The 22,095-nt window shown below is 43.3% G+C and overlaps 1 protein-coding gene across 1 annotated transcript in view; it reads left to right on the top strand.

Moving 5' to 3' along the window:
• Nucleotides 1-13,748, top strand: part of LOC121278985 (angiopoietin-1-like) — a 151,242-nt gene extending 137,494 nt beyond the window's left edge. Inside the window, exons 8-9 of the mRNA XM_041189675.1 lie at nt 8,905-9,035; nt 13,135-13,748. Of these exons, the coding sequence (XP_041045609.1) occupies nt 8,905-9,035; nt 13,135-13,295 (292 nt within the window). The 3' untranslated portion in view covers nt 13,296-13,748. The remainder of the gene's footprint in view (nt 1-8,904; nt 9,036-13,134) is intronic.
• Nucleotides 13,749-22,095: the final 8,347 nt, after the last annotated feature.

The raw sequence follows: 22,095 nt of genomic DNA, 5'->3' as shown, positions 1-22,095 counted from the left end.
CAATTGACACTGAGGGAGTTGAAATATGTTTGGATAGTCTGATTGTATATTTTGTCAGAAGCCTTAGTCCCACGTATCTCATTTTGGCGCATGTTGTTTTTGTGGGGATTTTTATGAAGGAACTGAGCACAATTAGGCATTAAAAAGAAATGAGTTTTTTAATGTGAACGAAACAGTAACTCTGTGGTTGCCTGGCACAGCCGGGCAAGTTACAGGTCCTCACTCCTTGGGCTAAGCGGTTGATTACAATGATGCCTCACTCCCATGTTGTGCTTTGAAGCTGATGGTTTTGTGATACATCAATATTACAAACTTATATGCTCTTGAAGACTGCTGCCTGACCTGTGAGTCCAAGAACCCAGGGTCAAACACTAGACAGCAAAGGACAGGAGTTAGCCACATATGTGTAGGAACTACACTTTGTAGAACTTCAATTAAACTTTAAAACTGATCATGTGAGGGGCACCATATTTGATTAAAGAAAACATTAAGTTGTTTTCTCCCTATTGTGTTGTGCAGAAAGGAGATAAATCTAACTCCCAGGTTTCCCAGAAACCAGCCTTGGGGAGGCACACGAGAGTGACCTGAGAATAACAACCTCTTGGGTCTATCCCTTCACTCTGCAAAGGGAGGACCAGCCAATCCACACTTGACACTTGGCCAAAAGTCATGCAGGAGATCGACATCTTTTGCCTGCAGGATTGTTCTGTAATTTTAATGGAGCTCTTTCACAATCTCGTACATGTTGGCATAGTATCTCCCTATCTCCTCCCCCAACCCTGCCCCCCCCTCCCCCAATCATTCCGCTGCACCCCTATCCTCCACTTCCCTCTTCTCTTCTCTTCTCTCCTCTCCTCTCCTCTCCTTTCTTCTCCTCCCGTATTCGTCTTCACTCCATCTCTCCCCTTTTCTGCTCTCTTTTCCTTCCCCAGCTTGGCTCTGTTCATCTCCCTCTCTCTATCTCAGTGTACCCAAAGTCCCACATTTATTCATGACACCCCCATGTCTGGTACCATTGGAGATCAGCCCATCATTGAAAAATAGACGCATAACATAATTCTCAAATAATTTTGTTACAGTTAAAAAGTTGCTGGAGTCAGAAATGTGAAAGAATAAAAAAATCTTAATCCTTTTAAGAGCAGATTTTTCATTTTCAAGGTGGCAATATTACTGATTTGAGATGTTTCTCTCATATTAATTATCCTTTCTGACCCCATTATGAGTTTTGTTAATATTCCTGGTGGATTGCTATTTGAGAGCAACCCTTTCCCCCCCAGAGGTGCACTAATCGGGCAAAGGATGAGGACTGACTGTGACCGGCGGTGGTGCCTCTGCAGTCAAATAGAATCAGAGGCTCTTGAGTTAAAGTATAGGAGGGTGAGGGGTATAGCCAAACCCAGTAAGATTATCAGAGAGATAAGGATGGAGGCGAGAGATAGCTGGACAAAAAATAGGAACTACCGTAGATAAAGCAACATTTTAGTCCCTATAAGGATGCAATTGCAGAACAAAGAGAGACTGTATTATGCATTGATTTTAATAAAATGTAATAGGATAACAAATACTTCCATTTATCTGCAACACCTTTGCAATGAATGACTCCTGCACCTCTGACCTTACCCAGTAGAGGAGCTGCCTATTCTGAGAAATGTTGATATTTCAAAGCTTGATAAATGATCGTCTCTCTCTCTCTAGCTTCTGATCATGGGGGTCGTGTAGGTTTAGAATATTTGTTTGAAGTAGAGCACTTGTTTAATTCCCATTTCAAACTTATTGATAGTCACACAAACAGCGGTTAAATTATTTATTAAGTGACATACGTTGATTTTGCCAATATGAACAGTTATTAGGTGGCTAGTCTATCCTTTTCTTGATTTTCCCACAGCCTGTCTGTTATTTCGAGCTAGGTGAGTTACAGCTGCAGTAAATACAATGCACACAGAGCAGAGTCAATATTGAGCATTAGATTCCAGCACCGCAAAGGACGGAAAAGCCACAAATCTTCATTCCTGGGAAATATCCTACCACTATTAGACTATTCCCTTTGGTGACTGGGGTGCTAAAGGGCTACAGCATCATTATTTGCTTTTTGATGATTCAACTCTGGTACAACCTTCATCCTCACAGCTTTTAAAAAAGGCATTAATAAATAATAGGGTCCCTTTCTCCCTCATTTTTCACTAGTCACTCAGTGGTTGGCACTCATATCTCCGAGTCAGAAGCTTCAAGTCCCAGAGTTTGAGCACATAATCGAGGCTGATTCCCAGTGCAGTACTGAGGGAATGCTGCAGTGCCAGAGGTGCCATCTTTCGAGAGACACTTTAAACCAAGGCCTTGTTTTCCCTTCCCAGGTGGATGTAAAAGATCCCATGTCACTATTTGCATAAGTTATCTCTCCTGTCCTGGTCAATACTTATCCCTCAATCAACATGACTAAAAACTCATTATCTGGACATCATTGCATTTCCTCCAATGAAGCCATTTTTTCCGGCCCCCACCACAAACTCTATTCCCTCATCAATGACTCCATCTCTCTCCCTGCCTGAGGCTGGAAAACTCTGTCTGCAAATCTTGGCATTATTTTTGACCTTGAGAAGTGCTTAGTTGTGCCATCTCTAAGAACATCCGTTTCCAACTCAATAATATGTCCTGACTTGCATTTGCCTCAGCTGATCTGCTGCTGAAACCCTCATTCAGGCCTTTGTTGCCTCTAGACTTGACTGTTCTAAGACTCCCCTGGCTGGCCTCCCATCTTCTACCCTTCTGTAAACTTGAGTTCATCTGCTGCTCGTGTCCTAACTCACACCAAGTCCTGTTCATCTGTCACCCCTGTACTTACTGATCTACATTGGCTCCCGGTCAAGCAATGCCTCGATTTTAAAATTCTCATCCCTGTTTTCAAATCCTTCCATGGCCTCACCGCACCCTGTCTCTGTGATCTCCTCCAGCCCCACAACCCGCTGAGATACCTGCATTCCAATGCTGGCCCCTTTAGCATCCCTGATTTTAATCACTCCACCATTGGCGGCTATTCCTTTCGCTGCCTGGACCCTAAGCTCTGGAATTCCCTCTCTAAACCTCTTTACTCTCTCTCCTCCTTTAAGATGCTCCTTTTAACCCTAAATCTTTGACCAGTTTAATCATCTGCCCTTAGGTAGGTTGGTGTCAGATATTGTTTAATAATCGCTCCTGTGAAGTATCTTGGGACATTTTGCAATGTTAAGGGTGCTATATAAATATAAGTTGTTTCCATTTTTTTGCTGTTTGTGGGATCTTGCTATGCAGACATTGGTTGCCACATTTCCTACATTACAACAGTGACTACACTTCAAAAGCATATTTCATTGGCTGGAAAATGCTTTGAGATGCCCCAAGGTGCTGGGGGAAACAAATTCCTTCTTCTTTCAGCTTTATTGAACGATTAATCCCAGAAGATGAGAGGTTGCCATCTTTTCATTCCCATTACCTCTTAGACAAAAGATGCTCGTACATCCTACTCTTCCCTTGGCACCTCTAGAGATTGAGGTTTATTTTGTGGCCTCCCCAGGCACGTCTCTCCTCAAGGTTTTGTTGGTGCAGTGATCGTACTGATCTTTGCTGTGGAATCTGTTGAATCCTGTAACGTTAGCTCAGTTAATGTGTGTGTGTGTGTGACTGATTCCGCTACATGTACTCATTTCCAGCCAGTTTTCTGAACCTTAACTAGCTGTAGTTTCGATCCGGTGTGTGCAACAAGTCCTGCGCTGTCTGTGAAAACACATCTATTTACTTTCAATGTGATAGTAAATGTTCTTGTTTTCTAGAAACTTCCTCATTCATTCCATTCATGCCTGAAGACTGACAATTTAAAACCAGCAATCTCCTAATTCCTCCCCCTCATCTTCCTCCTTAACCTTGCCCTGGTTCATCTCTGGCGTGATGATTGGTGCCACTCCAGTCTCTACTTCAAAGGCGGCTGTTTGAAACACTCTACTCCCCAAAGACGTTTCCTTTGACAATGAATGTTCGCTCTTCCTTTCAAATTTTTGTTTTCCTGAGAAACTGTCCTCTTTGTATCCTTTAATGTTCGGTGATACTGTTCACCCTCAATTTCCTAAGTAGCAGAAATCTGTCCTCCGCAGAAATTCCTGTCCTTGGCCCATTGAGAATTGACCCGAAACTTTCATATTGGCTTCTCTTAATTTCTTTGATCATTTCATTTATTATTGTCATTGGTTTGTCTGTTTATTTGTTTGTCATAATCAGTAACCAGTGTGGATAATATTTGAAATGAATTGTGTGTCTACACATACATGTAGACAGTACGCTGTTGGATGATGCATACATGTTAACAGTTGGATCTATTCTATGAAACTGTAGCCAGCTTGATGCACTTTACTTGTGGTTCATCTCTTCCTTCCTCTTCACTTTCTGTTATATCAAAGAAAAAAATAAAGACTTGTGTTTCTCTAGCACCTTTCATGACCCCAACACGCTTCACAGCCGATGAAGTACTTTTGAAACCGAGCCACTGCTATAATGTAGGAAACACAGCAGCTAATTTGAGCACAGCAAGATCCCACAAACAACAATGAGATAATGACCAGAACATGTTTATTTAGTGATGTTGATTGTAGAATAAATGTTGACTAGGAGAATTACCCTGCCCTTCTGTGGATTAGTGCCATGGGCTCTTTTACATCCACCTGAGAGGGCTGATTGGCCCTTGGTTTAATACTTCACCCGAGAGACAGCACCTCTGACACTGCAGCACTCCCTCAGTATACAATTTCTCTTTTCATATTCCTCTCTATCTCTTGGCTTTGTTCAGGTAGCACAGCTGGGTTGGTCACGCAGGTAATTTAGAGTGAAGGGGTTTGATTCAAAATGAAAGATTCTAGCCTTTTAGCTGATCAAGTACAACATTTCAATGGACAACTGATGTGCAATGTGTTGAGAGTCACGTTGCAGCTGACACAATGTATTAAATGGAACAAGTTTCGATTCAAACTCCTCCACCCACACTAGCTGCCTCCCAGTCTGATCAGTCACTGTCAGCTTCTGGCTGTGGTCCCCAGGTTACTTTAACTAGCAGGGAGCACTGGGACCCGCAGTTAGCAGGAGTTTAACACGTGACTCAGGCAAGCACTGCTTTGTGTCGACTTGACTTTGTTTGGTGTACTGGAGAGTGGCAGGTCACGAGCAATGTGTTGCCATTATCACCTGTCTTAGTTACAGATAATGGGACTTGTTCTGGCTGTTCTAATAAGACTTGACAGATTCCTTTCTTTCCAGCAGTTTTATGTTTCCCTAGGAATATTAAAATTAAAGACTCGAATATTCACCCTGGTCCCACCAATCAGGTGGCCATTAAGAAACAAGAACCAAGTCCTGGTCACTGACTCATATTGGTTCCCAATCCAGCAACACATCACTTTTAAAACTCCCATACAAGAGCAAATTTTAGAATTAAAATCCTTGTTTTCAAATGTGTCCATTGCCTCACCCCCTTCCAATCTATAATCTCTTCTGGTTCCACAATTCTCTGAGACCTATGCACTAACTTGGCCTCTTATACCTTCCCCAGTTTCCATTGCTCCACCATTGGTGGCTGTGCCTTCAGCTGCCTGGGATCTAAGCTCTGGAATTCCCTCCCCCTCTTCCATTAAGTGACAGACCGCATGAGAAGATTTGAACTGTTGATCTCCGCGTTCCTAGTTCCATAGCATTAACCACAACACAACCGCATCCCAGTGCCTAGGATTGACTCTTGATTGCCCTCTGGTGGCTGAGCAGCTGTGTCAAAACCGCGACAAGCAATCACCACATGGACCGCAGTGGTTCAAATAGGCAGCTCACCACCAACTTCTCCAGGGGCAATCGGAATGGGCAATAAACACTGGTCTTGCCAGCGACGCCCACATCCTGTGAATGAACTTATAGAGGCAGATGTAGGGAGGGATGGAGTCGCGCAGTATCTTTTATGGCCTGTAGCTCTTGGTTTAACTGTTCTGACCATTGTATATGATCAAATACTCATGCAGGCCTGTTATTCTCATCTTCACTGGAAAGAACAGTTATCACTGTTTACAGAGGAGTTGGTGCCAGAGTCAAGAGAGAAAATTAGAATCAGAACTATTCCAATGCGGGAATGACAACTTGTCAAGAATTCTGAATGATGTTAACTACAAGTTTATTGGGAGATAAATAGTTCTTAGCTTTGTAATAATGTTCGTTAGCTTGCCAAAAAATGGTTGTGGTTTTGAGTACTTGGGTAAACCACTAAAGATCCCTAATTACACTTCAAACTCCATCCAGTCTGTTACTCCCTCCACCCTGATTTCTTGTTCTTTACACAAGGCTGTTATTTTGCTTTCCCTGTTGATTCCTGACAGTCAGAGAGAAAAAAAACAAATCATTTATTAACTCTCGTTCAGGAGGGAACGTTTACAAACTGGCATAGAATCCTTCTGCCTGACGCCAGCCTGTACCCAACGCCAAATGTGTGTGTAGGAGGGTTGATCAGTAAATTCGTGGATGACACGAAAATTGGTGGGGTGGTAAATAGTGAGGAGGACAGCCTTAGATTACAGGAGGATATAGACGAGCTGGTCAGATGGGGCTGATCAGTGGCAAATGGAATTTAATCCGGATACAGTAAATGGCAGAATCCTTAAGTGCATCGACGGGCAGAGGGATCTGGGTGTACGGGTCCACAGGTCACTGAAAGTGGCAACGCAGGAAGGCATATGGCACACTTGCCTTCATTGGCAGGGGTATTGAGTATAAAAGCTGGGAAGTCATGCTGCAGCTGTGTAGAACCTTGGTAAGGCCATACTTGGAATATTGCGTGCAATTCTGGTCACCACATTACCAGAAGGATATGGAGGCGTTGGAGAGGGTGCAGAGGAGGTTTACCAGGATGCTGCTTGGTCTGGAGGTTATTAGCTATGAGGAGAGGTTGGAGAAACTCGGATTGTTCTCACTAGAGCGACGGAGATCGAGGGGCGACTTGATAGAAGTTTACAAAATTATGAGTGGCGTGGACAGAGTAGATAGTCAGAAGCTTTTTCCCAGGGTGGAAGAGTCAATTACTAGGGGACATAGATTTAAGGTGAGAGGAGAAAACTATAGAGGAGATGTGTGGGGCAAGTTTTTTACAGAGAGGGTAGTGAGTATCTGGAATTCGCTACCAGAGGAGGTGGTGGAAGCAGGTACGATAGTGGTGTTTAAGAGGCAGCTTGACAAATACATGAATAGGATGGGAATAGAGGGATACGGACCCTGGAAGTGCAAAATGTTTTAGTTGATGGGAAATATGATCGGCACAGGCTTGGAGGGCCGAAGGGCCTGTTCCTGTGCTGTACTTTTCTTTGTTCTTTGTTCTTATAAGTGTGAGGTGATGCACTTGGGCAGGACAAATAAGGCACAGGAATATACAATGAATGGTAGGACCCTGGGAAGTACCGAGGATCAGAGGGACTTTGGTGTGCATGTCCACCAGTCCCTTAAGATAGTGGGACAGGTAGATAAGGTGGTTAAGAAGGCATATGGGATACTTGCCTTTATTACCGAGGCACAGAATATAAGAGCAGGGAGGTTACGCTGGAACTGTATAAAACTCTGGTTAAGCCACAGCTAGGATATTGCGTGCAGTTCTGGAATCCGCATTATAGGAAGGATGTGATTGCACTAGAGAGAGTGCAGAGGAGATTTACCAGGATGTAGCCTGGGCTGGAGAGTTTTAGTTATGAAGAGAGATTGGATAGACTGGGGTTATTTTCCCTGGAGCAGAGGAGATTGAGGGGGGACATGATTGAGATGTATAAAATTATGAGGGGCATAGATAAGGTAGACAGGAAGGAACTTTTCCCCTTGGTGGAGGGATCAATAACCAGGGGGCATAGATTTAAGGTAAGGGGCAGGAGGTTTAGAGGGGATGTGAGGAAGAATTTTTTCACTGAGTGGGTGGTGGGAATCTGGAACTCACTGCCTGAAAGGGTGGTAGAGGCAGAAACCCTCATAACATTTAAGAAGTACTTGGATGTGCGCTTGCGATGCCATGGTATACAAAGCTATGGGCCTAGTACAGGAAAATGGGATTGGAGTAATTAGGTACTTGTTTGACCAGCACAGACATGATGGGCCGAAGGGCCTTTTTCTGTGCTGTAGACCTCTATGACTCTATGAACAAGCTTCCTTCTCTTCAAATGTAGAAGGGGAGCACGAGCTATAAAAATGGGTTGTGTCAATGTAAAAAATGTTGCATTGTAAGGTGAAACTAAAGAGAAAAGACTAACCAGGAACAACCTGAGAATAGGCAGGAATATTGAAAGAGCTTCAAGCAAGTCTTTTTCTTTCTATTTCTGTAGTTTAGGTGTCAGACATGGCTCAGTGGCTAGCACTGACAGAGACATAAGGGCAAAAATCCAAGCTGACACTCTCAGAGCATCACTGAGGGATTGCTGCACTGTCAGATGGGAAATTAAACTAAGGCCTTGTCTCTCCTCCCAGGTAGCTATAAAACATTCCCTGGCACTATTTCGACAAAGAGCAGGGGAGTTCTCCCTGATGGCTTGACCGATACTTACCCTTCAACCAACATCACTAAAAAGATTACTGGTCATTATCACATTGCTGTTTGTAGGATCTTGCTGTGTGCAATTTGGCTGCTGTGTTTCCAACATTGCAACAGTGATTACACTTCAAAAGTACCTCATTGGCTGTAAAGCACTTTGGGACTTTCTGAGGTTGAGAAAGGTGCCATAGAAATGCAAATTCTTCTTTCCTTTTCCTGTTTTGCTCTTTCTCTCTTTCTCTTGTTTTAATCCCTTTCTCAGAAAGCTGACAGTACGCTATTGTATATTTCATGCGGCTGGCTGAGAGCGACATCATTCAGCCTCCTCTCATTCTGGTTTCTCCCAGGCTCTTCCTGAAAGGATACAGTGGGACGGCGGGCAAGCAGAGCAGTTTGGTTTTGCACGGAGCAGATTTCAGCACCAAAGACTTGGACCATGACAAGTGCATCTGCAAGTGTGCTCAGATGTTAACAGGAGGTAAGGGGGTAGATGTCAGCCACTTCTGATGTAGCGTTAATTGCAATTGCTTTGTGTTAATCACCACATCTGGGCCTAGGCATGGAGCAGAGTTTTCATCATTGGATTGACACTTAGTTAAGAATAAACTGCAGCATCTGGCACAGATTTTGCCTGATGTTCAAAGTCAGGTCTTAGATACATAGACTGGGCTTGTATAAGTTGCATAGATTGGGCTTGTATATGTTACTTACTATACTTACCTATAATATTCCCTTAAATGTAGAGGACTGAGGCATCATCTAATGGAGGTGTTTAAAGTGATTAAAGGATTTGATTGGGTAGATTAGAGAAAATCTATTTCCTCTGATAAGTGAGGTGGAGGCCAGGATGAAGGGGCAGAAACATGCAGCTATGGGTTGGAGTCATGTATAGGCCCTGACTGGGTGAGAACGGAAGATTTCCTTCCTTAAAGGGCACGAATGAACCAGCTGGGTTTTTACAACAATTCAATAGCTTCCTGGTCACTTTTACTGGGATCAGTTTTGTGTTAACAGATCTTTGAACTGAATTTAAATTCTGAAACTGAAGACGATGTAATCTGAATTCACTTTCTCTGGATCTTTGAGTAACATAAGCACCAGCACTCTATTGCAACAATATGGAAACAGAAAGACTTTGTGGGGGATAGTTGTGTGTGTGTGTCAAGGGTAACTTGCAACCACAGAAAGGGGTTGAGGAAAATATCTTAAGGTGCTTTCAAAAGGAAACTAGATGAGTACACGAGAGAAGAGGGGATAGAAAGATAAGCTGAAAGGCTGGGATGAGGCAGATAGAATGAAAGGAGGCCCATGTGGAGTTTAAGTGCCATCTTAGACTAGTTGGGCTGAATGGCCTGTTTCTGTGCTAAGCTTATACGATGTAATGCAATGTAGAGACAATGTCTCCATTTTTAAAAGAAGCTTGACAGTTAATTGCAAAACAATATCCAGTGATAAAAGCAAAATACTGCGGATGCTGGAAATCTGAAACAAAAACAAAAATACCTGAAAAATCTCAGCAGGCCTGACAGCATCTGCGGAGAGGGATGCAGCTAATGTTTCGAGGCCGTGTGACTCTTCATCAGACTCTTCACCCAGTGATGTATGTTCCAATTTCATTCTGGTAGAATGTAAATTTGAAAGTAATCAATTTAGCACAGCAGCATAACCTAAACGTGGCATCATTTATCATTGTGATGTAGGTTTTTATAGAACATTCTCCGCAGGTAAAATGCTGGCTCTCAGGGTCTATAATTGTACGTGTGGGCGATTAAGGGGAACTTCACGTAAACCGCTTCAGTTTGTCACGAGGTCTGGACAGATCCTCGAATCATTATAAATTAGAGGCAATGGTAAACCAAAAAAGAGATCGATGCTAATTTGGTTGAGGTAGAGGAAGCAGGGGAGGAGAAACAAGGGGTCGAATTTTTTGCCTGGGTGTGGAGGTGCATTTCACTGCGGGTATGGCTACATTTTGATTTTATTTGGAGGAGATGATGGGTAGTGGTAATGTCACTGGACTAGTAATCCAGAGGCCCAGGCTAACGTTCCAGGGACATTTGTTCAAATCCCACCATGGCCGCTGGCGGAATTTGAATTCGATAAAATAAAATCTCGAATTAAATGCTAAACTCAGTGATTATGACCAAAAAACTATCATTGATTGTCATAAAAACCCAGCTGGTTCACTAATATCCTTCAGGGAAGGAAATCTGTCAGCCTTACCTTGGCTGGCTGCATGCGGCTCCAGCAATGTGGTTGACTCTTAACTGCCCTTTGAAATGGCTTAGCAAGCCTCTCGGTTCAAGGGCAATTGGGGATGGGCAACAAAGGCTGGGCCCTACCAGTGACACCCACAGCCCATGAAAGAATAAAGAAAAGAAAATCTCAGCACTCATAGCCCTGTGCCATTTTCCCCTGGCCTCTTTGTGAGTTGGGAATGCCTAGTGTGCAAACAAACACACCTGCCTCCACTGGGGTCAGGTCTCCCAAGTGAAATTGGGGATGAAAATTGGATTTCCTCCAGACACCATTTTTGTCTGGTGGCACGAGGCTTTGGAAGCCCTTTAAAAGCACGTCAGGTCTGAGAGTTTGCGAAGGAAATGGAAAGCCTGCTGAGGAGTCTGGAACATTCTGCAAGGTAAGTGTAAAATGTTTTAACACCTTCAAATGCCACTGTTGGGTGCCATGTTGTAATGTGGTATGTTTTTAATGCAGGGATTCATCATAGGGATCTGTTCTACAAAGATAAGTTTGCCTTTACACCGATCTGCATTGTGCCATTGTTCATTTGCATTACAGTACTTTTCCAATGGATAAAGTACCATAATGCATTAAAAATATAAAATAATTGTCCTCTGCTGTCATGTTTTTGTGCTCTGACTTAACTGGACTGGCAGATCTGTTTTTAAAAACCATGCTTTTTAAAATAGAAAGATGGTCTGCTGTTGCTTCTCCTCAATTTATTGACAGGCACTCTACTTTGAAATGGAAATGGATATCTGTTCTGTCAGTGGAGCTGGAAGCTTTAGTTATGGCAGCTGTTCCATTATGAATACTTGGCTGATTTTCAAAAGTGTCAGCTTAGCGGGTGCTTTTATTGATTTGGGAACTGTTGAAACTTTTAGGAGGCTATAATAATAGATTATATCTTTGATTTGGTTTACAAACCTAATAGGTACTTAAAGGATTACAACATTATTTTCCCTTGGGCTTTTTTGGTCCAGTATCAATGATAGTGAGTTTAAATTCAGGGTGTTCTTAGATTGTTAGAGATTTAATGGTTTTCCAATGATTTTAAAATAGGTCCTGTTACTGTTGCATGGCTCCTGAGAACTGTACATAGTGCATATTGAGTGAATGGCTATGGAGGATACATGGGGGTCATAGAGGTGGCATGGGGAATATGAAGTGGTATGATTGGCATGAAGTGCCATGGAGATGGGTTGGGGGTGGGGGGGCGGTTAAGGGGTGAGGTTTAGGGAACCTTTAAATGATGTTGAGAGCTGGGCTGTTGTATTAGAGAATCGAGGCAGGCCTCCTAACTGACCTGCTTCCACACTCACACTCCTTGCGTAATCCACTGTGGCTTGCAAAATGCACTGCAAATCTGACCCCTGTGTGAAACGACAGAATTCCATAATGCCACATATGGGTCAGATGTGCATATTCTGAGCCACAAAAGTGCACAGGTCAGATTTTCCTGAGCCCAGACAAAAATTCGACCCAAGGTGCGTAGACTCTTGGGAAAGACAAACACTGTCAGATAGAATTGTTCAGAAAGACAATGGGTCAAACAGGGTGGAAATAGAAAGCAGACTCAGCAGGTTTAGAGTGCATGTGTGCAAATAACATAGAGAGTGACAAATAATATTTGCAACCAGGAATCCTTGAGTGTGGCAGGACAAATGGATAAAGCTGTTCAAAATACATTTGGGATCCTTAATTTTATAAAGCACAGATAACAAAATCAAGTATGTTACGCTAAATCCTTTATAAATCACTTAGTGCGCCCTTTAGGATGGCTGTCAAACCATTGGAGAGGGTACAGGGAGATTTACTAGAATGGGACCAGGGGTGAGGGATTTGAGTTATGTGGGGAGACTGGAGAAGCTGTGGCTGTTCTCCTGAGAGCAGAGAAGGTTAAGGGAAAATTAAATAAATGTGTTCAAAATCATGAGGGGGTTGAATGAAATAGATAGGGAGAAAATGTTGCAGGTGGAAGAAGAATTGGTAACCAGAGAGATACAGATTTAGAATCATTGGAGGTGAGGAGATTTTTTTTTTATATACACAGCGAGTTGTTGTGATCTGGAAGGCGCTGCCTGAAAGGGCGGTGGAAGCAGATACAATAATAACTTTCAAAAGGGGAATTGAATAAATACTTGAAGGAAAATGATTTGCAGGGGCTATGGGGGAAGAGCAAGGTGACTGGGGCTAATTGGAGAGCTCTTTCAAAGAGCCAGCACAGGCACAATGGACTGAATGGCCTCCAACTGTGCTGTGTGAATCCCTCTGACTGTTATTTGCAGCTAACCCATGCAGCCCAGCTGTTACGTTTCTAATCTGTGCTTTTGCAGGCTGGTGGTTTGATGCTTGTGGACCTTCGAATCTGAACGGGATATATTACTCCGCGGGACAGAAGCTGGGGAAGCTGAACGGCATAAAGTGGCATTACTTCAAAGGCCCGAGTTATTCCTTACGCACTGTGACCATGATGATACGGCCTTCAGGTTTCTGAACTAAACTGCTCAAACCAAACCCGATTTACTAACCTGAAACTAGATCGGGACAATTCCAGGAGCCACCTTCCTCCAGAACCCTCCTCTCTCTCTCCATCACCAAGGATTTGAAATAGTGAAGAATTTTGACTTGCTGCACTCCACTTCCCAGCATGGCCACTCCCACATTGACCCTTCCTGATTCTTGTACACTCGTTGATTTGCCTTTTCTGCGGTTTGCAGGTTTGGTGCTAATAAGGGGGGCAAGAGGGGGAGAAACTTTTCATGTATGAATTAATGCAGGACTGCTGAGTATTAGCGCCATTAGTGCCGGGACTTTGGAACTCCTGCCATGTCTCACAGAACCTCGTTGACAGACCTGCTGGTGGCTGGGCTTCCCCCCCACCCCTGCCACTTGCTTGGGCACAGAAGAAGGTTCTTTTCCAGAAGTTCCTTTTGAAAGGCAGGAGAAGTGCGTGAGGTGCGGGGCGGTGAGGTGGGTGGGGGGGTGGGGGTGCGTTGTGGGGGTATGGGGATTGGAGGGGAGCGGGGAAGATGCGAAGGAGCAAAGATGCATCCACCAGCACTTTCAAGAAATGGCTTATTGCCATGACAGCCAAAAGTAAACTCACAACCAGAGTGCAGGAGCTCTGGGACCCAGTCATGGTGCCTGTTAACGGTGTGTATGACATGTTTGTGACAAAGGTCAGGCTACAGTGCATCTTCACGGTTCGAAATGGGACAAGGATGCTAAGGGACAGATTTGAACTAAGTTTATCTGGAAAGGAGAAAGGGAACGTTTTATAAACTTGATGATGCCATTCATTCAAGTGTCTCATTAACACATCTGAACAAGGCTTACTCAGGCAGCATGTGCATTGTGCTCAATGGGTTTTTTGCGATTTTTAATGTGACCATGCCAATATTTGCCTTTGTTTTCCTCTTCATTTGACAGCTTTTTGAAAGCAACAACAACTCTACTTCTTCCTGGTTTGTTTTTGACACCGAAAGACTTATTAGTTGAATGAGCAATGCGCTCAGATTTAAATATGAGTAGGATATCTCAATATAGTGCCTACCTTCCCTGCCACTAGAACCCAAACCAACTCAGAACATAACAGAATTACATCAAGCAAAGTCAGAAATACATTGACTTCAGTTTGCACCAGGTCTCCTCCCTGGGGGGGTAGGGGACGTTGGGAGAAACCCACCCCTCCTGCAAGAAACAGTATGAATGTCCGCTAGCATAGTATCCCTGGGAGCTCCACCCAATCCCCATCAGCCTGACAGCGGAAATCCTGAAATCCCAGCCTCTTATCTTGTTCAGTGTGTTTGTTGAGGTGGATACAGATGAAGCAGGGGAACTCGATTCCGTTTAGTTTATCTCTCTGGGAAGACCCACTTGGTTTTGCTTCCACTTTGCCGATCCACACCCCAACAGACAGTAGTCAGGAAATTACCAACTGGTTTATCAGACTTGTCCCAGTACACCAGGATAGCCAAAGCATCTGGATTAGACACTTCTAACATCCTATCTCCCCATCATAGCCATGTAATCTCCTGACAGGTGTACAAAAGCAGAGAACTATCAGCAGGTTATAGTTTCTGTGAAGTGTTTCCCATCATCAATCTTCAATTTGCCTCCTTATCCCAGATCATAACCACCACCCCAGTTGTTTCAGACTTCTATTGGTGATGATTTTGCTATTTGCCATTCACACCTCCTCCAGTCTCATCTTCTATTTCTTTCCTTGTCCCATTACCAGCCCCTATCATCTTGCATCATCTTCCCTTTGTTACTTTATCTCTTCTGCCTTCCACCCTATCACAGACCTCCCTTTTAGGTATTTAGGAATGGGAGGAGGCCATTCAGCCCATCCAGCCTGTTCCACTGCCAATCAATGAGATCATGTCTGATTTGCAACCTCACTCCATATCCCTTTGACCCATATCCCTTAATACTTTGGGTTAACAAAAAACTATTAATCCCAGATGTAAAATTAACAATTGATCTTGCATCAATTGCAGTTTGTTGAAGAGAGGTGCAAACTTCTACCACCCTTTGTGTGTATAAGTGTTTCCTAATTTCACTTCTGAAAGGTCTGACTCTAATGTATAGACTCTGCCCCCTAGTCCTAGACCCCTCAACTAGCGGAAATTGTTCCTTTCTATTGACCCATTTGGTTCCCCTTAATATCATGAAAGGCTTGATAAAATCACCCCTTAATCTTCTAAATTCCAAGGAATACAATCCTAGTTTGTTTAATCTCTCCTCTTAATTTAACCCTTGAAGTCCAGGTATTATTCTGGTAAAATCCACACCGCACTCCCTCCGGGGTCAATATACCCTTCCTAAGGTGTGATGTCCAGAACTGCTCATAGTAACTCCAAATGTAGTCTAACCAGGGCTTTGTATAGCTGAAGCATGATATAGAATATTGCAATAACTGAGCATTTTGTTATATTGCCCTCTCAGCTGCCCACCCTGTTGGGAATGTGTAAATAAAGTTAGTTCAATAATGGCTACCTTCAGTTGAGTATGTCAACTTACTTAGTACAATATGCAACAGAAAGATTTGACACTCCAGTGTCAGCCATGGAAATTAATGAAGAAACTCACAAGGATGCGGTGCTCAGTAAAGTGCTCAATTCTGCATGAATGGCTAGGCTAAAGAGTGTAATGAGGAGAAATTGCAGGTATATTTCAATTCCAGTTTTGCATAAAAATATGTGACTTAGGGACTTTTTGTGTTCTCCTTCCAAGGTGGCAGGCACAGCTGCAGGTGTATCAATGATGAAAGTAAGTTGTGAATCTCCAGTTTACATTTCTACTGTGGGTGCTGAAACACTATCTTCAGCTCTATTACTCTCATCTTTTACGTGCTCTTTTTCTTGCTCTCTGAGCACGACTCTTGATCCTCCTGCTCCATAACATCAACTTCTGTTTCCATATCTATCATATGCTTTTTCAAGGATTTCCAGTCTCCGGAACTAGCTTTAGATCTATAATGACCTCAACTTTATCCATGCTATTACCTTACCACTAACTGGGGCATTACTGTTTTCTCTACTTTTGAATGTTGTCTGGATCTGACAGACTTTCCCACAGACATAGCAATTTGACTGGGAGTTGGGGCATGAAAATAGCTGGTGGCTACCATGGCAATGGTAGCATCCAAATTTCTGATTCTGACACTGTGAACTTGGCTGCCATGGTGTGGATCTCACTGAAGTCCAGTGGATCTCCTCTGCTGGCTCAGGAAAAGAACTCCCTTGAAATTTCCAACTATCTCTTACTGCCATTTCTATTGCTGTGGCCTCATTGCTGGATTTCATCCAAGCCAGCTTATTGCCTTTACTCAAAAGTTTGGCCTGGATTGTATTGATCTTTAGCCCCCCTGCAAACATGACTCTAAGGTCAAAGTTTGCACCATTCCCACAGTGACGAGAGAGTTTCTTTAAGTCGAGAATGTATTCTGCAACAGTCTCACTTGGCAACTGCTTCCTTTCGTGGAATTCAACCCTCAGTGTAATCTCATTCTTAGTCATGCCATATTATGAGTCCAGATTTCATTAATTTCAGAATAGTCCATAGTACCGAAGTCTCTTGGGCAATTGGTTTGACACCATCTCAAAAGTATCTAGCGCCATAATGGTGAGGAAAACATTTACGTTATCCTCATCTCCTATTTCATTTGCCTTCAGCCAAATATGTAACCTTCATCTGTAATTACACCAGTCCGCCTTACTAGGGGTGAATTCCCCCATTGTCCCCAATTATGTCTTCAATGCCATTTTTTAATTACATACCATGCTGAGTCATGGTGCAGCTAAACACAAGGTGCACATGGAGCAATCTTTCAAACTTCCTCAAAATTAGCCGTAGGGGCTCCAAAATGTTTGCCAAAATATCCTTCAGTCCTTAGGTTCTCAAATAAAGTGTTAAAAAAATATTCCATCCTGTCCCCATTGTTATCTTTCTGATGTGTATTGCACTAAGACTAACAACTGCAGACAGGCATAATTGAACAAACTGTATTTACTCCTCCCCAACAGAGAGGGCAGCAGAGAGCGTAGTAAAACAAAATGCTCAGCTCTTGCAATATTCTACCCCTTTCTTCCCTCCTTTCCCCTGCCTTGTTTAAAACCTTTTACACCTCTTAACTTTTCCAGTTCTGATGAAAGGTCATCAAGCTGAAACTACTTCTCTACCCAGTGAGGCTGCCTGATCTGCTGAGGGTTTCCAGCATTTTCTGTTTTCTTTATCTCAATTTGCCTTCAGTGGTTTGGTTTCCTGCTCTACTCCTGAGGGAATGCTTTGAAGTAGTTCATCATTTTTGTACAATTATAGACTTGCATAGGCTAGAAGCTTACCTCTCAGTCATTAATCGGGAAAGGCAGCATTTACTGTCTATCCCTAGTTGCCCTTGAGAAAGTGGTGGTGAGCTGCCTTCTCGAACCACTGCAGCTACACCCACAGTGCTGTTGGGGAGGGGGGGGTTCCAGGATTTTGACCCAGCGACAGTGAAGGAACGATGATATATTTCCAAGTCAGGATGGTGAGTGACTTGGAGGGGAACTTCCAGGTGGTGGTGTTCCCATGCATCTGCTGCCCTTGTTTTACTAGATTACTAGTACTGCCTATTAGTAGAGGTCGCAAGTTTGGGAGGTGCTGTCCGAGGAGCCTTGGTGAATTGCTGCAGTGCATCTTGTCAATGTATACACTGCTGCCACTGTGCATCGGTGGTGGAGGGAGTGAATGGTTAAGGTGGTGGATGGGGTGCCAATCTCATCATTTCCATATTGTTTCCATATCACACAGCCCTCTGGTTCTATGAATGAGCTTTGAGCCTCTTTGCCAACTCACCTCTGGGGTTTTTATAGGGGTTGATTGAACCTCTCCCAGCCCCAACCTGGCGAGAATGGTGTGGGGGGAGGAGGCGGAGTAGGGGGAGAGACTGAGATGATTTCCTGTCTCTGGCTGAGATCAACCACTCAACACAGGTCAAGGGAAAGCCCTGGAAGACAATAAATTCACCCACAAAGCAACTGGGCAAATTCTAGTCATTTTCTAGCTAGTAAATAATTAGTTTGGCACAAAACTATATTCACTTGTTGGTGTATTGAAAATGGCTAATAAGGAATTCACAATGATATATTACTAATTTTCTGATGCACAATTCCTTGTGTACTTTTCATTTGTCTATTAATTGTAGCTTGGCTTGGATTGTTTGAGTCTAAGAAAGACAATGCCATATCTTACTCAGCAGATGCACGCTGCAGTTCCAATATGGTTGTAGGTTGTGTGAGTGGAAAACATGCAGAGATAACCAGCACAGGAAATCAGTGAGCCTCGTCTCTTAACAGAAACTGGTCACTGTATCAGACAATGGAAAGAATTCTGGCTGAAAGCGAACACAAAATAATCCTGGGACATCCCTGGCGATGGTACTCACTGCAGCCACTGTGCATCAAGGATGGAGAGAGTGAATGTTTAAGATGGTGGATGGAGTGCCCATCAAGTAGGTTGCTTTGTCTTGGATGGTGCCTTGCAGTATTTATGATGTACTGTGAAGCACCTTTTGAATAGCACTGCAGCAATCAGTTCCCAAAGAATCAGGCTGAAACTATGAAGGGCTATTTCCAAACCATGACATGTTTATAAATTCCTTGTTTCTTTGTCTCTCTCTCCTCCATCTCGCTGTCAACTGCTTGACAAACACCAATGTAAATGGCTCTTATTTCATCATTTGGACTATAACGCAGATTGAAAAGTGATACTAAAAGTATTTACCTGTGCAGTCCTGAGAAATGTTAATCTACATTGCTTTATAAGCAGAATATTAGAATGTGCATATTCTGGGTTCCAGTATCAGAGTAATTTGTGACATGTTGTCAGTGTGGTTTGTCTGTGAGGGCCTATAATTCTTAAAGCTCTCCACCACTGGGGGGTTTTCCTCACCTCTTGCCTGGGTCTGTTGTAGGCTCATTGATAGAGATTGAACTCTGTGATTGGTCAGTAACTCCATTATCGTTGTATCATGTGGGAATGAGAGAAGTTGAACTCAATGAACTTTGGTCTCTTTTCATCCAGAAGTTCCTATGTTCCCATCTCGTAGGAATGAAGTATGTTGACAACGCCGAGGGAGTTCGGTATTTGTTTTGTTCTTGCAGACCGCTTGTTAAAAGTAAAAATATTCTTTGCACGTGCATATTACATAGAGATTTTCTAATAAACAATTGAAAACAGTGTGGTGATATTTTGTCATCTCTGGCACACTTGCTAAAGGTAACACAAGCTACATAAAATTTGACATATTATTTGACTGAGACTTGGTTCTTTCATTTTCAAATATTGTGACTGGAATACTCTCCTGTTAAGATCATTTTTGCTTGCTTAGATTTAACCAACCAGTGGGAGTTAAAAAACCAATCTAGAATTTTGTATTTTAATTACTGTCAGACAATGAGGTTCTGCGTGTCCATTTTGAGGTGGGAGTCAGGAATAGAACACTTTTCTACTTAGGACATTCGCAGTGTCGAATGCTCCCGGCTAATTAATTTAAGACTGGACAGGTGGCGTCAAATTTTCCTGAATGCTGGACTGGCCTGGTGTTAGATTTCCCACGTCAATCATCCTCAAACTGCAAACCGAGACAACCTATGAACAGTTCCAAACAACCAAACTTGTATTCTTATAGCATCTTTCATAACTTCAGGATGTCCCAAAGTGCCTTACAACCAATGAGGTACTTTCTGAAGTGTAGTCGCTGTTGTAAATGTAGCAGCCAAGTTGTGCACAGCAAGATCCCACAGACAGCACTGTCGTGATGACCAGATAATCTGTTTTTCTGATGTTGAATCAGGAATCAATATTGGCCCAGGACACTGAGGCAAACTCCCCTTGTCCTTCTTCAAAATAGTGCCATGGAGTCTTTTATGTTGAACTGGGAGTGCAGACTGGGTCTCGGTTTAATCTCTGACAGTGCGGCACTCCCTCAGTACCGCATTGCAGTGCCAGCCTGGATTTTTGAGTTTAACTGTCTAGTGCAGCACTCGAACCCACCATCTTCAGAGTCAATAAGATGCGAGTGCTCCACACTGAAGCAGCTGACACCCCATGTGCCAGTTGTTCATGATGTGGAATAATTCCCTTCAGAAAGTGGAACAGTTCTTCCCAAAACTTATTTCACAGAGGTTTATTTCAGCCAGCAGTGACAAAGAGACCCTCCTTCATAACAACAATTCAAATATACTTCATTGGCTGGAAATCACTTTATGATGACCTCAGGTTGTGAGAGATTCTATAGAAATATTCGATAGCAAGCCTTACATTCTTTCTCTCTATTGACCCAGGTCATATTGAATTCAGAGGGCAAGGAATAATAAATTGACTCACTCTAACATCCACTTTATGTGCCCAATGTTTCTTAAATTACACTTTATTTAAAAGATTCTCACATTCAACTTCCTATAAACTTGAGGCCATCCAAACTCTGCTGTCCATTTCCTAACTTGCTCCAAATCCCATTCACCCATTACCCCCTGTTCTCACGCACCTACACTGGCTCCTGGTTACATCTAAATTTTAAATTCTCATCTTTGTTTTCAAATCCTTCCATGGCCTCGCCCCTCCTTGTCATTCCCCCCAGCCCCACAACCCTCTGAAATCTCTGTACTCCTCTAATTCTGGCCTCTTGCGCATCCTTGATTTTAATTTTTCCACCACTGGTGGCCGTGCCTTCAGTTGCCTGGGCCCCAAGTCCCTGAATTCCCTCCCTAAACCTCTCCAGCTCTCTCTTCTCCTTTAAGTCACTCCTTTAAACCCACCTCTTTGACCAAGCTTTTGGTCATCTGTCCAAATATCTCCTTATGTGGCTCAGGGTCAAACTTTGTTTTATAACACTCTTGTGAAGCGCGTTGGGACATTTTACTACATTAAAGGGGCTATATAAACGTAAGTTGTTGTTGTTGGTTGTAAACATTGGTGTTCCTACCTAGACTTCCTTCCTTGCAGAGTGGGTTGTGGACTCACTTGGATCTCTGCTGTGGCAGATTGTTTAGGCCCCTCTACCCACAGTCATTCCCCATCACCAACTGGGATAGACCATAAAACGCAATTATCTATACCTTTTCAGATTGCCCAAGTCCTCTGCTGTGGCTTAGTGGGTAGCACCCTCTCCTTAGATTCAGACATATGTGGGTTCAAGACCTGCCCCAGACTGATATTTCAAGGCTGTGTTGAGGGAGTGCTACCTTTCAGGTGCAACGTGAAGTTGAGGCTCTGTCTGTCTCTCAGGTGGATGTAAACAATCCCATGGACATTATTTTGAAGAAGAGCAGGGGAGTTCTCCCCTGCGTCTTAGCCAATATTTATCCCTCAATCAATAAATTATTTGGTCATTAACTCATTGCTATTTGTGGGAGCTTGCTGTGCACAAATTGGCTGCTGCAATCCAAACATTACAACAGTGACCACACTTCAAAAAGTACTTCATTGTCTGTAAAGTGCTCTGGGATGCCCTGAGCTGGTGAAAGGGCTGACATAAATGCAGGTTCTTTCTCTCTTTATAGGTGAGTTTGAGCCACAAGGTTGACCTAAGTTGAGTGTAAGGCTGATCTGTCAATGCAATCTATAGCCAGCTGCAGAAATCGAGCTTCCTGCCAACAATCTCTCGGCGACATCAAAGTCCTTTGATGATGACACGGAGTGAAGGACATGGTGAAGCACTGGTACAGGGTGGGCTCCGCTGTGGTTATGGTTTCAGCTTGGTGCCAAGGAAACATGCCAGGAGCTTTCACTCATTGACTATGATTGGT

This window comes from Carcharodon carcharias, chromosome 6 (genome assembly GCF_017639515.1).
Source record: "Carcharodon carcharias isolate sCarCar2 chromosome 6, sCarCar2.pri, whole genome shotgun sequence".
Taxonomy (NCBI): Eukaryota; Metazoa; Chordata; class Chondrichthyes; order Lamniformes; family Lamnidae; genus Carcharodon; species Carcharodon carcharias.
Note: the sequence above shows the minus strand (reverse complement) of the source record. Positions and strands in the feature narration are given on the sequence as shown.